Raw genomic sequence first — 15,871 nt, 5'->3', positions numbered from 1 at the left:
ACAGAAAAAGCTTGTGATATCACACAGAAATACAAACCACGTACTTTATTTCCACTGCCTTTGCAAATCAAATGGTACCATACTATCTTCCTCTTAATTTATCTTTTATTTAAATTGATTCCCTGAACCATTATTTCCCACTGTAGTAAATATTACAGAAAAAAAAAAAGTTTCTTCCTAACTAAATAGAAATTTGAATTCAAATATCTTATTAAATTTCCCAAATACAGAGTTTGTTTACAGTCTCTTCCCTGTATGGCTTTTTCAAATTGATCCCAGGAGAACAAGACAGGAAGTTTTACTGCTGCCTTTGTATCAATCTTTTAATTTACATAACTATCTGGTTAGTTTTGTGCAGTTAGAAAACACAAATCAGTGTTCAGGCACTGTAAGTATGAAACAATTACAATCCTTTGAGAAAAATACTTTCATAATGCCAAATTATGAGGGGATTGCAGAGAGACAGGGGCAATCATCATCATTCAGGTTCAGCAGGAGACTCTACGTTTCTTTTGCTTTTCTTGCCACACTCCTTTTATTTCAGACACAGAGGCTTCAGGAGTTTGATTTCCCCATGCACAAACAGAGAGGTATGTTTCTTTCTTTCTTTTTTTTTTTTCTTCAGCATAAAAGAGCTTCCAGAGATCTTAGTTAAATCCATTCATATCAAGATTTTCCTCATGCAAGTATGGAACAGGAATAATCTATTTGGCCCTGTATCCTGAATCTGCCCTCATTTCTGGAGTGCAAACCTACTGTTTTTAATATTCTAATTCAAGATGGCTGAAATCAGTTAAGGCCTTCTCCACAGATGGCCTCGGGCTGTGTAGTTCTTAAAGTTCCTTGTCTTCTTTTCAGCAAGAATACAGAGTAACCACAATATCACTAGTATGTGTGGTTTTTAGCTTTGTAATAAGTACAATTAATTTGGCATCTACTATTATCTAATTAAGATTAAATTGCATTTTTAATCTTGCTTATATTAATCAGTTTTAAACTTTGTTTTACTGTGTATATATATATATATATGTAGAATGCTATTTATTTGTGTGTGGGGTTTTTTTTTCCCCAGTATTATTGTTGGTATTCATGAGATTTTGCACTTACATCTGGAAATCACGGCCGTGTGAAAATTATCAATTTAGATAACAACCTTAAGCATCTCCTTTAATATGATTCAAAGAGCACTGAGAAAAAGTCTCACCAGAAATAATTTCTGGTTCTTAATTAAGGGTTGGTGTTATTTTTGGTTTCTGGTTAGAATTTTGCTATGTCTATTTTTATTGGACTTTACAGAAATTATTAGTAATATATTAATATCAATTGTTAACTCACATTGGTATTATTATCAATAGATCATATTGTCACTATGTAGGTCACTCTGAAAGAAATGCCTCCTACTTTATTTCCATGGAAACAAAGACAGCTACAAAGAGCACAATAAGATAGAAAGAGCACTATTTTGACAGATTATCAGCTACAAAACACCTTTTTCAACAATTCAGCACGAAAAGAGAGAGACCATCCTGACAGACCTAATCAGGTTTGAGTAGTTGGTCCAGAGAACCTCATCAGATTCAACAAATCCAAATTCAAGGTCTTATACAACCCCCCAGTCATTACAAGCAGGGGATGTAAAGATTGAGCACAGCCTTGCCAAAAAGAACCCGGGGGTTCTGGTGGATGACACGCTGGACACAAGCCAGTGACATACACTCACAGCCCAGAAAGACTACTGTATTCTGGGTTGCATCAAAAGATGCGTGATCAGCAGGTCAAAAAAGGTAATCCTGCCCCTCTGCTCTGTGCTGGTGAGGCTCAACTGGATTACCGCATCCAGATGTGGGGTCCTCAGTACAGGAGAGACATGGATCTGTCAGAGCAAATCCAGAGGAAAGTCACAAAGACCCCATCAAAGGGATGGAACAGCTCTTCTCTGAGGACAGGCTGAAACAGCTGGGGCAATTCATCCTGGAGAAGAAAAGGCTTCAGTATTCAGATAGTGGCCTTTCAGTATCTAAAGTGGGACTAGAAGAAAGAAGGGGACAGACACTTTAGTGGGGTCTGTGGTAATAGGACAATGGAAAATAAATGTTTTCAAATTAAAAAAAAAGAAAAAAAAGAAAAAAAAAGAAGATTTAGATTGGATGTAAGAAAAAGGTGTTTTTTTTTTTTTTTTTTTTTTTTTTTTTTTTTTTTTTTTTTTGACAACAGTGTTAGTAAAGCACTGGAACAGGTTGCCCAGGGAGGTAGCAGATGCCCTATGCCCGGAGACATTCTGGGTCAGGCTGGATAGGCCTCTGAGCAACCTGTTCTAGCTGTAGATGTCTCTGTTCATTGCATGGGACTTGGAAGAGATATCCTGTAGAGGTCGCTTCCAACTCAAATGAATCTATGATTCTATGATTAGCTATGCATTTTTGCCAGCAGTGAGTAAGCGCTTGCATACCGCACTAATAAAAATGTGCATGGCCGTCTGGAATATGGCTTGTCTTTCACACTGCTGTCGCCACTTCTGACACACACCACTCGCTGCCTCACTGTCCTCACATCCACGGTTCTCCATAAACATTCAGTAACCATCAATGAATGTCAGTGGATGCAATTTTTTTTGTGCATAAGTGAATTCAGTTCCACACTTTGGCTTCATACACACTTCCATGTCAGACGTCATTTTGTCAAACTGCCCCTCTGCTGCCATTTGTCACATAGCAACAAAATGTAATGCAATATTGGTGGGAAGGTTCAACCTCTACTTCCATACCACCACCATCCATCTCTGATGTTGCGGAACAACATAGTAAAACTGGAGGCTACTTATGTGCAGGCCTCCTAATATTGCTCTTTACATGATCCAATGTTCAATACACACATATATACAAACAGATACATACTCTAACTTCTTTAAAACAACTTCAGTGAAGGAAAGAAGCTGTAAAAGGATTACAGAGTACAGATGAAGAAAAAGCAGAAAAAAAGATGACTTTCTAATATACATGTTCACAATCAATAAAAAGCCTGATATTATAAATGTCAAAAATAGTTCTCTGCTATCTTTCTAATAAAACTAAAAAATGCAATCTGCAACTTAATATGAATTTTTGAATTTGTAGTTATCGAGAAGCATTAGAAAGCATACTAGTAACTGGATAAAATGAATTGAGAAGTCTTTGACTCTGCAATCTCAATACTATCAATTTAGATTATATTGGACGTAACAGAAAGATTTATTGCATATTTTGATAAATACATTTTAAGTTCAGATTTTGGTATAACTGGCAGAATCCAGAATTTCTGCTGTCTCCCTGAGTTGGGATTATTTTTTGGCTTTTCAGAATGCCAGAACACTAACAGCGACCTTCAGCAAAATTTGTACTTGTTTCAAGTAGATAAAAGAATAATAATTTATTCAAAGAACTTACATGAGAATACTCATTTATAAGGATAAGAATTAAGAACAATAATATGATTAATATGCATAGTGGTTAAATTAATCTAATTTTAAAAAAAGCAACAACAAAAACCAACAACAATAGAAGGTGGCTCTATTTACCACAATGCCTGATCTAAATGTGTATGTTTGGTGGCCCTGCTAGGCAGGGGGGTTGGAACTACATGATCCTTGAGGTCCTTTCCAACCCGGGTGATTCTGTGTGATTCTGTGTGTGAATGCCCTCTGCACACAATTACAGAATCATCAAGGCTGGAAAGGACCTACAGCATGATCTAGATTAAAACTATTTTCCTTAAGCTGATATCACAGATGCTGCAATGTCCAAGATCATCATCTGCAGACACTTGGAACACAGACCAACTTGAATGGAAGAACACAAACAACTAATACAGTCTTATAGGAACAGTTTATATTTTCCCTGATGATATCATATTTCTGTATTGCTTAGCCTTGAAGATCTAAAAATATCATATCTTTAGATGCCAAGTGCCATCAGCATATTACTCACAAGAATCCCAACAGGGAAGCACTGCGTGCATCCAAAACTGACAAAGAAATATCTCATATCTCATACATTCATTTTTGAATCAATGGGATTGAGCAAGACAGTATATTACCACTATATAATAACCATAATTAGAGTATCAAATTAGATTAGAAAGTCAGTTTTAATATAATTCTATTACATTTCTCTTCTTATCTGGAAAATCTGTCTTTAAAAAATCAAAAATTCATGTTCAAAATAAACAATACCACTGAGTTAGATAAATATGCTACAAAGAACACAGTACGAACAATTTATTTGCTCTTCAATACAACTCCTCCATGATCCAACTACTAAGCTATTATTTCTTTTGAAAAGACAAGTAATTGCCTTTGGAAAAATACCTAAGTTCTAAAGAGACGTACTCAAACAACAAAAATATGATAACCATTTAATGGTAGAAAAATAAACACTGGAATATCATGATGCCAGAGCAAAAATCCTCTAAAATATGGGCTGCATTAGAACCAATACAGTATAAATAAGGCAGTCAAGTAAATATATCTACAAGTCAGTAGTGCAGATCCTTCTGCACAGAAATTTCATGCAGAAATAAAAGCACAAAATTAAATCTATATAGTATAGCAACTAACCCAGATGATGATAGAACTTCTTAAATACTGAAAGAGTTTAGAAAGGCTAAGGCAGAGAACACAGAAATAACAGCAGACTTTAATTACTCCCAGGCACTGTGATTACAAATCATGACAAGATATGATGCAGGGAGTACAGTTTTAGATGTTGTAAATAATGGCTTCTTGGAAACATTAGAGAAACTACAAGAAAAGAAATAATTCTTGATTTTGCATTGGGCCTGGACTGCATAGGATCTGCTACAGTACATAACCATCAAAATACCTTGATAAACAATCAGCATTTCAATACTGACTATAATGTAACCAGTGTTCTTCTGGGAAAAAAACACACTTAAAAAAACCACCAAAAATAGTATAACTGTAATAGAGAGATGTTAGCTAGAATAAAAATAACAGGAACAGCTAAGGAATAGAATGCTTGCAGATCAGAGCAAAACAGGCACATAGAGTTCAGATAACTCTATACACTCTTGTCAGTAAACAAATAAATAAATAAATGAAGCATTAGTTTAAAACAAGGAGTTTGAGTGATAAAACAGAATGATTAAAAGGACTATGAGAGAATATCTCATATGCCAAAAGAACAGTGGATGATATAAGGCCTTGCAAGTCAAATAAAAAACTACATCTTTTCAGAAAGATGCTAGAATACAACTCACATTAGGAAAAAACAAACAAACAAACAAAAAAAAAAAAACAAAACAAAAAAACAACACGAGTGCACATAAAAACTTTCAACAGTGTTAAAAATAGGAAGCCCAGAATTTTTCAAAGGTGGTACATAACTACTCACTTAAATGATGGGATTTATTATCAAAATGCCGGAAGGCTGCAAAATACAATACCAGTAAGTTAACATGAACAGTGAAAGGACAAAAAGATTGAAACTAAGAGCTATCAAGACTACGTTTCAATGGGGGCAATTTCCTAAGAGTAATAATAAAGAATGTAAGTAGCAAAATCTGGGAATAAAATGGCATAAAGAATCTCTATAATTCTGTAAAAGGAAGTTGTGCTTTCCAGTCATTAGAATGCCTTGAACACGTGAACGGTCACATAACAGAAGGCCATTTGATCAACGTGGCTAATTTGATTTTCAAAAATATTATGACATGGTTACCCACCAAAAGTTTTTAAAGAAAATTAACAGTCATGAGAAATAAAAAAAAAAGGCCTTTTGGACTAATAAGCAGGCTAAAAGACAGGAAACAAAAATTAAAAACAGATCAGTTTACACACTGTACAGTTACCACAAATACCACCAAATGAATTCAGTGCTGCTAAACAAATTATCTGTGAATGTAGGAAGTATAGAGGTAAACAAGTTTGATGATCACAACAAAACAGAACGGTCAAAAGAGCAGATCCCTGCATAGGATTGCAAAATGATCTCTTTGTTGGAGAGACAGACTACTGATTTTCAGGGATATAAGTAATTGTATGAAAACACAGAATGCAAATCATGTCTTCTCAACCTAAAGACAAGATGACCAGGGGTGAATGTGACAGCAGTCAATAAAACAATGAATGACATGTAAAAGATGAATATTTTATAATGTGTCACATATTCACTTAGTCTCTCCCTGTGTACTTATATTCAAGCATAGAAATATATAAAAGCTTACAGAAGCTTTTAATTAGCATAAGCATTTGGGTGGTGCAAAGACAGATCCACAGCATACCTTAAGCAGGACTCTGGAATTAAAATCTTCATCAGGATGTAAGGCTGTCAAGTCAGGATACAAGGAGAAATCAGACAACCTTTAGGTTGCAGCATGCATTTACAACCAGCAAATACACTGAAAAAAGCCTTTTGGAATACTGTAATCTCAAATATGACAACAGAGCTGATTTAGAAGAAATATAACATGAAAAATAAAAAGGGTGTGGTATTATTACAAGGACACATATTTAATATATTTTTTGGAAAAAACACATGGACTGAAATTGATGAGGAGCAGCTCATGTATCAGTGGTTCACCACTGACAACCTAAGAAGATATTGTAGAGGGGCTGATGCTGTTTGCTCTTTCTGTATCACACAGCTGAACTTCAAACTCAAGGTGCAGTGAGATACAGGTGCAGAATCACTACGAGCTGTGCACTCACATTCCACTGTACCTTGAGTGAAGATTAATGCCAGGCAATTAGCTCCCACACAGCATATTCTGAGCTCCAGCTTAAACACACAGGGCAGATGATGCTTTAAATTATAAACAAAGTATGAAATAACATTCGAACAACTGTCAAACATATTTCTGATCTAAGAAAAAAGAAAGAAAAAATGAAGAAAAAAGGAAAAAAACAAAATCAACCAACTAGTGAACCCAAACCACTATAACCAGTGCACAGGTCTCGTTATATTCACTGATTAAAAAATTGAAAAGCTCAAAAAAAATTGAAAGGGTCATTTTTAAACAGAGGCTGTATGTACAGTCAGAGACTGTATGAACAAATTGTTCAATCTGACTGGTCATCAGTATGTAAAAATCTCGCCAAAATAAAATGCTTTTATAAGTCATATGATTCTTAAATATGAAAATTTCAGATGTGCTGTACACCAATAGAAAATTTCTGGAGATTTGAGATATGGTCCCTGCAATATTTCAATCAAGCCACTCCAAAACACCAAGTGTTTGTACCACTGTAACACACAGCTGCATGAGGCTATGGTCCAGTATGTGCTGGTAATCTCATGGAAGATGGATGCCTTTTATTGTTGGCTTCTCCAGAAATCTTCTCAAGCTGAATGCTGCAGCCCAGCAGTCATCAACTGGGTCAAAACCACTAACAGCATCTTTACTTCACTCACAGCCAATGACTACTGTAGCAGGTTACTAAAGTACCATAAAAATATAACATTATTATAAACTCTTCTGTAACAGTTAACGTCAGAGCTCTGTTCTGTAGCTTTATCAGATAAGGTGAATGCCAGATAATCAAACCTGAATACCATGCACAGATTGTACTAAATTCTCCCACTGCTTTGCAATACTCTGGCAAGGGAAATGGGTCATAAACTATGTCTAACTAGGCAGTTACAGAGGGTTCGCTGTTGTTTCGGTCTGCGGAAGCACAGCAGCTGTAATATACAACAAATTGTCTTCAGATCATTCCAAATTGTAGGCCTGATTCTGTGTTTTGTAACACCTGCTTCACAATGTCTCTGTCTTCACTGAATGACATTGAACTCAGTGGATGAATAAAACAGTTGCAACAGAAAAGAGATAAAGCTACACATTCCAGCAAACATTAGTAAAACGTCTTAATTATTTATACGTATCTATTTATATCAATCTATACTATTTATGTCTACCTAAAAATATTCTGAAACTAGATGGGTAGTTTTATATCAAAACATAATTGTATTATAATTTATACACCATTTCATGTAAATGCAGAACTGCAAATTTTCTACCTATGTCTTTAAAACACAGAATCATAGAATGGCTTAGGTTGGAAGGGACCTCAAGGATCATCAAGCTCCAAACCCCCTGCCACAGGCAGGGCCACCCATATCTAATACTAGACCAGGCTGCCCAGGGCCCCATCCAACCTGGCCTTGAACATCTCCAGGGCATCCACAGCATCTCAGGGCAGCCTGTTACAGCACCTCACTACTCTCTTGGTAAAGAACGTGCCCCCCCCTCTCAAGGACATCCAGGTATGCACCAGTGGTCTAATCAAGAGAATCTGAATGTAGAATCATCCCTATTTCGTCTTAGTTACAACACTAAAACATTATGATCCTGAGCATATCACTCAATTATCTGCTGCATTTCCCAGATGGTAATATGGAGATACCAGTGCTTGTATGTATTTGTGCGTACTTTCTACATAATCTTTTATCTTAATTTTATTTAGAAAATTATTCTCCTGGTACAGAAGCTTCCCTTTCTTCTGAAACTTCTCCGTTTGAATATTTGCAAAGTTTAATTAAGGAGATTTGTTTGTGTTGAAAAGGAATATGAACATGTAATGACATTTCTCATTCCCAATACTAAAATACTATTAAGTCTAGAAATATAAATCACTGTAGCAATTATAGCAGCAGAAATAACACTATTACTGCAATCAACTATTGCTGGAGGTATTTGAAAACAATCTGTAATTTCCTGTCAAGTGTACCAATCTTATCTTTTCTGCAGAACAATAAGGTGTTGTAAACAATTAATGATACTAAAGCTAGCATGAAATTAATTTTTCTGAAACATGTCTTGGGAGTTCAAAATACATTTTTTTAAAAATTTCTGATTTCTGATTTCTCCTGTAAGTTGGTTTATATTCTTCCATTATTGATTTTTATGTATTAGAAAACAAATATTATAAACAGCTTTCAAGAACAGGGATGAAGCTATTTACTGTTCAGTCGATTTATCTGTTTGCCTATTTGTTGTATGTGGCAAGTCTGAAATACACCCTTTATATTCCTTAAGGAGAAATGGGATATAACTTTAAAATAAGTAATAAAGAAAACTGTCAAAGAATTGGAGGATTATTTTTGCTAACCAGAGAATGCAGGCCAAGATCTATGTCAGCCAGCGATTTGTAACACAGCTGTTTAGCTTTTCTTCTGATCATATTCATTTTACTACCCTCTCTCATACGAACCTACTAGACTTTTCGAAGGAAAGTTTACAGAGAATAATAAAAACAATTTATTTCTTTGTATGAAACAGTTTACCGCGTGTGAACTTGAATGAATTCATCCAAGATGTTTCAATGCATATACTTGTTACCTAGTTTTTCACCCATATCTTCAGATCCCCAATCTTTGATTCTCATTGAGCCAGGTTTTTATTTTTATTTTTTTTAATACGCTTGTTCTTTGGAAACGTGGAATTGTTTTCTTCAGAATAGCTGGTATAATGTTATGTTACTGGTTCTAGGAGAAAACGATGCTGACAACACAGCAATGTTTACAGCTGCTGTTAAGTAGAGTTGTACAGAGCCAGGGCCATTTCCAGTGAAGGACCCAAGGACTCTGGGAGGGATCAGGATTAGGATAGCTGACTTAAACTGCACAAAGGGATACTCCATACCATAAGACATCATGTGGAAGGAGCTTTAAAGGGGGTGGGAGCTCATCAGGCTCGTTTCAGCTGCTCCGGGGCCAGCTTAACATCAGCTAGGGGGTGGTGAGCAATTGCTTGTGGATTACTTGTTATATATATATCCACATGTGAGAATGTATATAACAAGTTATCTATCTATCTACCTATCTATCTATCCATGTCACAACTATTATACTTTTCTCTATTTTAGTAAATAGTTTTATCTCAACCCATGAGTTCTACAATTTTTTCCCCTCAATTCTCTCCCCCATCCCACTGGGAAGACAGGGAATGATCAAACAACTGCATTGTGCTCAGCTACCTGCTGGGTTAAACCATAGGAGTAACATACAATCAGAGAACTATACCTGCATTTCAGTTGCAGGTGCCCCCGTGTGAGGCAAGGCCAGGTCTGCCCCATGCTGCTCACAGCAGGTTCCATTGGGCTCCAGAGGCCCCAGCTGGGCCCTGCAGTCAAGTTGGAGGCACCTCCGTGGACTGCGTTTGAGAAAGGGCCAAAATGCTGTACAGCAGTTCTGAGAGAGGAGAGTGGAAAAAGTCTGAGAAACAGCCCTGAAGAAATCAATCACAGAAGTTTCAATGGAACGGGTGCCCCAGACAGCAGAGCAGGAGCACATGAAGCACCCTGCACTGCAGCAGGCGTCTGTCCTCACAGGAAGTGCAGCCTGCAGAGCATTTCATCAGGGCTAGGGAAAAGGGCAAACAGGAAGGAGCAGCAGGAAGGAGCTGTTACAGCCTGACCAGAGCCCTCATTCCTCATCCCCTTGGGGTGGGGAGAATTGCATGCATCAGAAAAAAAGCTGAGCCCAGGGAAAAAAGCTAAGGAATAGCCACTGCTCCCCCTTTGCCCACAGAGCCTTCCAACATGGAAGAAAACCATATTGGTCAGGCACAGTTTTCTCTTGGTAAATCCTCGGTTGTTCCCAAGGACCTTTCCGTCCTTCATTTATTTCTATAATTGTCTCAGAAACTGAGGTATGTTGTTGGCTTGACCAGCTCATTGTTACTCAAATCTTCCCGGTGCTTTTAAAGATGAACACAACATGGTATTTGTCTTTTTCCAGTGACCAGGGACCTCATCTGATTGCTATAGTTCTTTCAGAGATGATAGAGAATGGTCTTGCACAAGCCAGTGTCATAGGCTTGTAAGCATGGATCCATACTGCTTTCTGCATCCTAAGTGCTACCTAAGTGCTCCATAACTCTGTCTTGCTCTACTGCTGGCAGCGTTTCTCCCACCAACCATGACTACAAGGCTGTTGGTAATGTGGGAGGTCGGAGAGCTCCTGATTAATGAAAAAATCTATTGAGTGTTATAACACTGCTTTCCTGGGTGCCACAAATGTTCTTTTAAAACATACTGCTGCCTTGAGAGTAATATATTTGTTCTCTGCACTGTTATAATCTCTGCATTCCCAAGCCATGGCAGCAGTCAGGGAAATCAGTTGTATGTGGTTAGAAACAAAATTCAATCTTTTGTTGTTAGTGTGCAAAGACTTCTATTACCCTCAGCAGTGGAAACATGCATAGTTCGTGCTAATCCAGATTTCTAGCCTAGAAGTATTATCTTTTTGTTTACTGATATTTCTATTCAAAATAGCATATCCTAAGCAGAATACCAATCAGGTTCAGAACAGTCTCAAGATCTCTGTGAGAACACAGAAAAACAGTAACTTCTCAATAATTCTTGAAAGGCCCTATGATTTCCCATCCAAATTTTCCAACAAATTCACCCTTTAAAAAAGAATCAAAGGGTATCACTTCAATAGTATGTAAGAACACAAGAGAAAGCAGTCAAGATAAGAGAAGGAATTTCCCCTCATTTTTGGAAATGAAATCTTCAACTTTTTAAGACTGAAAGGCATGGAGTAATTTTTGTACCTTACCTTATATGCGGAGGGCACTCAGACTCAGCAATACAAAATAATAAATGTGCCAACCAATTAATAAATAAGTAAACAAATAGATAAATAAACGAAAAAGTGCACAGACATTCAAGAGATAGTTAGGAAATCACAATATAGGAAATTCTCAGAGGACACAATATTTTACCCTGTGGGCTGCAGAAATCATATCAAACTTCACTCAAAAAGAAAGTAAGAGAAGTCTCACGTGGAAGTCAATATTACACTAATATGGACAAATACCATGTAAACAGTTTTGGCAACTGCAGATAGAAATTCCTGTTAGACAGGAACTGGTATCAATTAAAATGATCAGCTGAAGTGTAAGATCTGAAGTTACTGTTCTCCACAACTTAGACAATATTGGACAGTAGAGAGCCAACAGCAGAGTGAACTACTCCAGTGAGAGATTGAGCTCATCTGAAACAAGACAACGTATAATTAGGCAGATACCACAGATATCACAAGTGTCATTATGAGACTTGACTCAAAGGGCAGTCAGAGCATTTGCCAGGAAGAGCTGAGTCACAGCTGGAGCAGAAACCTCCCTTGAAGCAAACTACAGGATCAAGGTCAAAATCAGGCCTTTTCTATTTTGGGGATGATGAAGGTTTTACAACGAAACTGCCTGTGTCAAATCTGATGAGAAAGAAACTCCCTGGAGTGGTTTTCTATTGCTGGGAATGAGCAGTCAAAATAAAGAGAATTTGGGCAGACTGTTCTCAATTGTGTGACAAAAGCTACAAGTACAGTCCTTATAGACTGTGTGTGACTTACAGCCAACACACCGTGATAAGAAAGCCAAGAAAAAATAACCTTAACTGAAACTACAAAAAAGTAAACATTAGAAAAAATGAAACAGTAAGAAAATATAAAATACAGAAATCACAAAGGAAAAAGGAAAATAAAAGAAAATAAATTGCATAGGTAATCAGAAGCAACAAGAAATGAACTGCAAAAAAGCTTCATGAAGAACCAGAGAGGCAACTGAGAGCCTAAGATACATTTTTACCTTTGGGGAATTTATATGAATAAATACTTTCCAAGTACTAACTGAGGTAAAGTATCAATGGCTTGAGCGCTTACACACTGCACAATGCTGTTATTACCTCATCTGAATAAAAAAAATTAGACCATAACATTTCACCTATTACCCTGCATTAAAAGTAGAATAATCTATTGAACTATCATATACTTAAAGAAAGGAAGCTCATCTTGATATGAGTCTGAGATATGTCCAAACAATATATTTTAGCAATAAATTACCTGTAAGCCACTGTATTTTACTGCTATTTTAACTTGCATAAGCTTTTGTTTTGTTTTAATTGAAATTGGCTGATAAGGAGCTATTTACTGTCTCAAACTTTTCACACACACAGAATTAAAAATAACCCTCAAATAAATTGCTTCTTTACTTTCTTCTAAATACATTCCAGAGACTGAAATTCTAAGTTTTCACTGTTGTTTCTTTGGAAGATCCTTCAAAATATTAATCTTAGCCAAAATTATACAACTTTGAAAATATGTTTTGGAATTTTTGTTAGTTTAGAACATTTATTGAGGGTGCATGCCTCTAAGTAATTTAATTTTATACACAACTGATACAAAAAAAAATTCCATATATTAAAAAATATTCCATATATTATAATACAAATGGTTAGTTAATTATGAATGTTTGAATTAAGGAAAAATCTTATACAATTGTAAATGTTCTCTTAATGCTAATATAAGGTATTTAGAAGTACACTTTTGGATAGGTACTTTAAAACTCACAAGAACATGTTAGATTTCAACAACACTGTCACTTCATTGGTTACTATGCAATTCACTAAAAGCAAAAGCAGTCTAAACACATTACAAAAACAGCATGAAAAATCGCATCCGTGCTTGAAATTACTGTATTCACCTCATTACAAGATAACCTACTTTTACCAAACAACTGAAGAGATAAAAAGGTTAAAACAATTGTCACACGGTGAAGCCTACCCAAAGTATGGTTCAGAAAAATGAATTATTGACTACATATACTCAGCTCTACATGATCCAGCTATGCACTGGGAAAACAAAAACACAGATTAACTTTGTTACAGTGATCAGGTGATGAGTACCCAAAATCACTGCTCAGATAAATGAGACCCAGACTATGCTGAACCAGCACTATTTTGTGTATTGTAGATTGCACAGAAAACAAAGTCTCGTAGAAGAACTTTGTTAGGCGTTGGTGAACAACTTTACACTCTTGTAATACAGCTGGGAGATAAAACTAGGAGGTGAAATAATCCAGTTAACTAACCGTGACTTGCTTTATACAATGAGAAAGTTGGGGCTTGTCCTGGGGCTCTATGATTAGAGAGGCCTCTGGTACCTTATGCCAACAATTTAATTATAAAAATCAATACATACTTAGCACAGTGGTCCCTTGGTACAGGGGCATACTCCATATTGAGACACCTGACAAGATGTAGCTGGCTGAGCTGTCTGGGAACTGCTCTGTACAGGAGCTATGCTGCCAGGCACTGGAATGGGTGTTTTGTTCCAGTTTCAACTCAATTGGAGGGCCTGGGGCCTTGGTTTGTGTGAGTGTGAAGAGTGTGAGTGCTATAGAACTAAAATTCACGTCTACATTCATTCTGCCCAGATTAGTAGTCCCTCACTAATGTCCATTATAGTGACTACCCTACTTGAAATTCCTCTGTAACAATAATTCAGTAGTAATCCACTTCAGTATGTCCCTCAGTATGTCTCTGTATGTACTCTCATCACCATTTCCACAGCTGTTTCTCCTCCACTTCTGTTCTAGTCCCACTGCATATTACATCACATGCTCACATACACATATAACTCATACTACAAATATGTCCCCACAATCTCCAGTTCCTGTACTTGTCAGTCTTGAATGCTGTTCCACAAGTTAGTGCTCTCTATTCATTTTCAGACACATCTTTCCATTCAGGCGAAGGACAAAAGCAGAGGTCCTTTCTCTTTGGATAGGAAATTCAGTGCTTTTAGACTTCCCACATAAAATGCAGCTAACAGCTACATGCAAATTTGCTCATATTTGTTCCCTAACTGTCTACCCAAGGCAAATAGGATTGCAGCTTGAGTCATAATGCCATTTATGTTCAATTCACTTGCTGAAGATCAAGACACCAGCAAAACTCAAGGCATGCCTTAGATGTAATCTCCAAAAGAGTGTAAGCAATTCTTATTTTCTGTATGATTTGTATCTCTCCATTTATATTGTATTCATATACCACTGCTGAAACATCAAACATCTTAAAATAAATAGTGGTAAAAAAAATACCTGCTTTATTGCAGAAGAATAAGGCAAGCCACCAACAAATATGGATCCTGTTTCAAGCCCGTATGAATTGGATGAGAAATTGCTAGGCATTCTTGTTTTTGCAGATATCTCCAGGATCAACATTTCTGCTTCACATGGCACCATGCTTTGCCTGCACAAATTTAAAAACAGGGACATTTTACCAATATATATAGTTTGCATTACTGTTTATCTGACAAATTAATTAGGCTGTCTTGAGGTTTTGGCTGGGATATATTATCTTCATAGAGGCTTATATAATGCTGTATTTGGATTTTTGATGAAAACATCTGTGATAATTCAGCTTTTAGCTGTAACAGAGCAGTGCTTACAAAGATTGAAAGAAATTTCAGCCTTTTTCTGCTGTCATATCAGGGAGGAGCTAGAGGCAACCAAGGAGCTGGGATAGAACAGCACCAGGACAGGTGATCTAGACTGACCAAAGGGATGTTCCATAAAAATAGCATCACACTCAGCTAAAAACAAACAAACAAACAACAGCAAAAACTGGGGGAAAGGAAAAAGAAGGGAAGTAGATTTATAATGATGGTATTTATCTTCCCAATAAACCATTACACTTGCTGAGCCCTGCTTTCCTGGGAGTGGCTGAGCACCTGCCTGCTAACAGACAAGCAGTGAATGAATTCCTTGTTTTGCTTTGCTTGTGTACGCAGCTTTTGCTTTGCCTAGCAAGTTGTCTTCATATCAGCCTACAAGTTCTTGCACTTTTACCTTCCCAATTTTCTATTCCATCTCACCTGGGGAGAGTGAGTGGGTAGCAATGTGGTACTGAGCTGCTTGCTGGGGTTAAGTGCCAACAGGCTGTTACTGAAATCGACGAGGAAAGAAAATCAAACAAATAGCTGTTCTGGTATTAAAGACTATAAACATAAAATAAGCTGTTTAACAAGCTGTAAGCTGGTGTGTCTTCGGAGTTTGAACTTCCATTAAAATGAAAACATACAGTAAATCTAAG

The 15,871-nt window shown here is 36.7% G+C and overlaps 1 protein-coding gene across 1 annotated transcript in view; it reads right to left on the bottom strand.

Annotated features, from left to right (window-relative positions):
• EYS (eyes shut homolog) overlaps positions 1–15,871 on the bottom strand; it is a gene marked incomplete at both ends in the record, with an annotated part of 656,806 nt that overhangs the window by 240,285 nt on the left and 400,650 nt on the right. The window contains one exon of the mRNA XM_079532608.1: positions 14,878–15,028. Within this exon, the coding sequence (XP_079388734.1) occupies positions 14,878–15,028 (151 nt within the window). The remainder of the gene's footprint in view (positions 1–14,877; positions 15,029–15,871) is intronic.

Source organism: Tetrao urogallus (genome assembly GCF_951394365.1).
Source record: "Tetrao urogallus genome assembly, chromosome: 2".
NCBI classification, from domain to species: domain Eukaryota; kingdom Metazoa; phylum Chordata; class Aves; order Galliformes; family Phasianidae; genus Tetrao; species Tetrao urogallus.
Note: the sequence above shows the minus strand (reverse complement) of the source record. Positions and strands in the feature narration are given on the sequence as shown.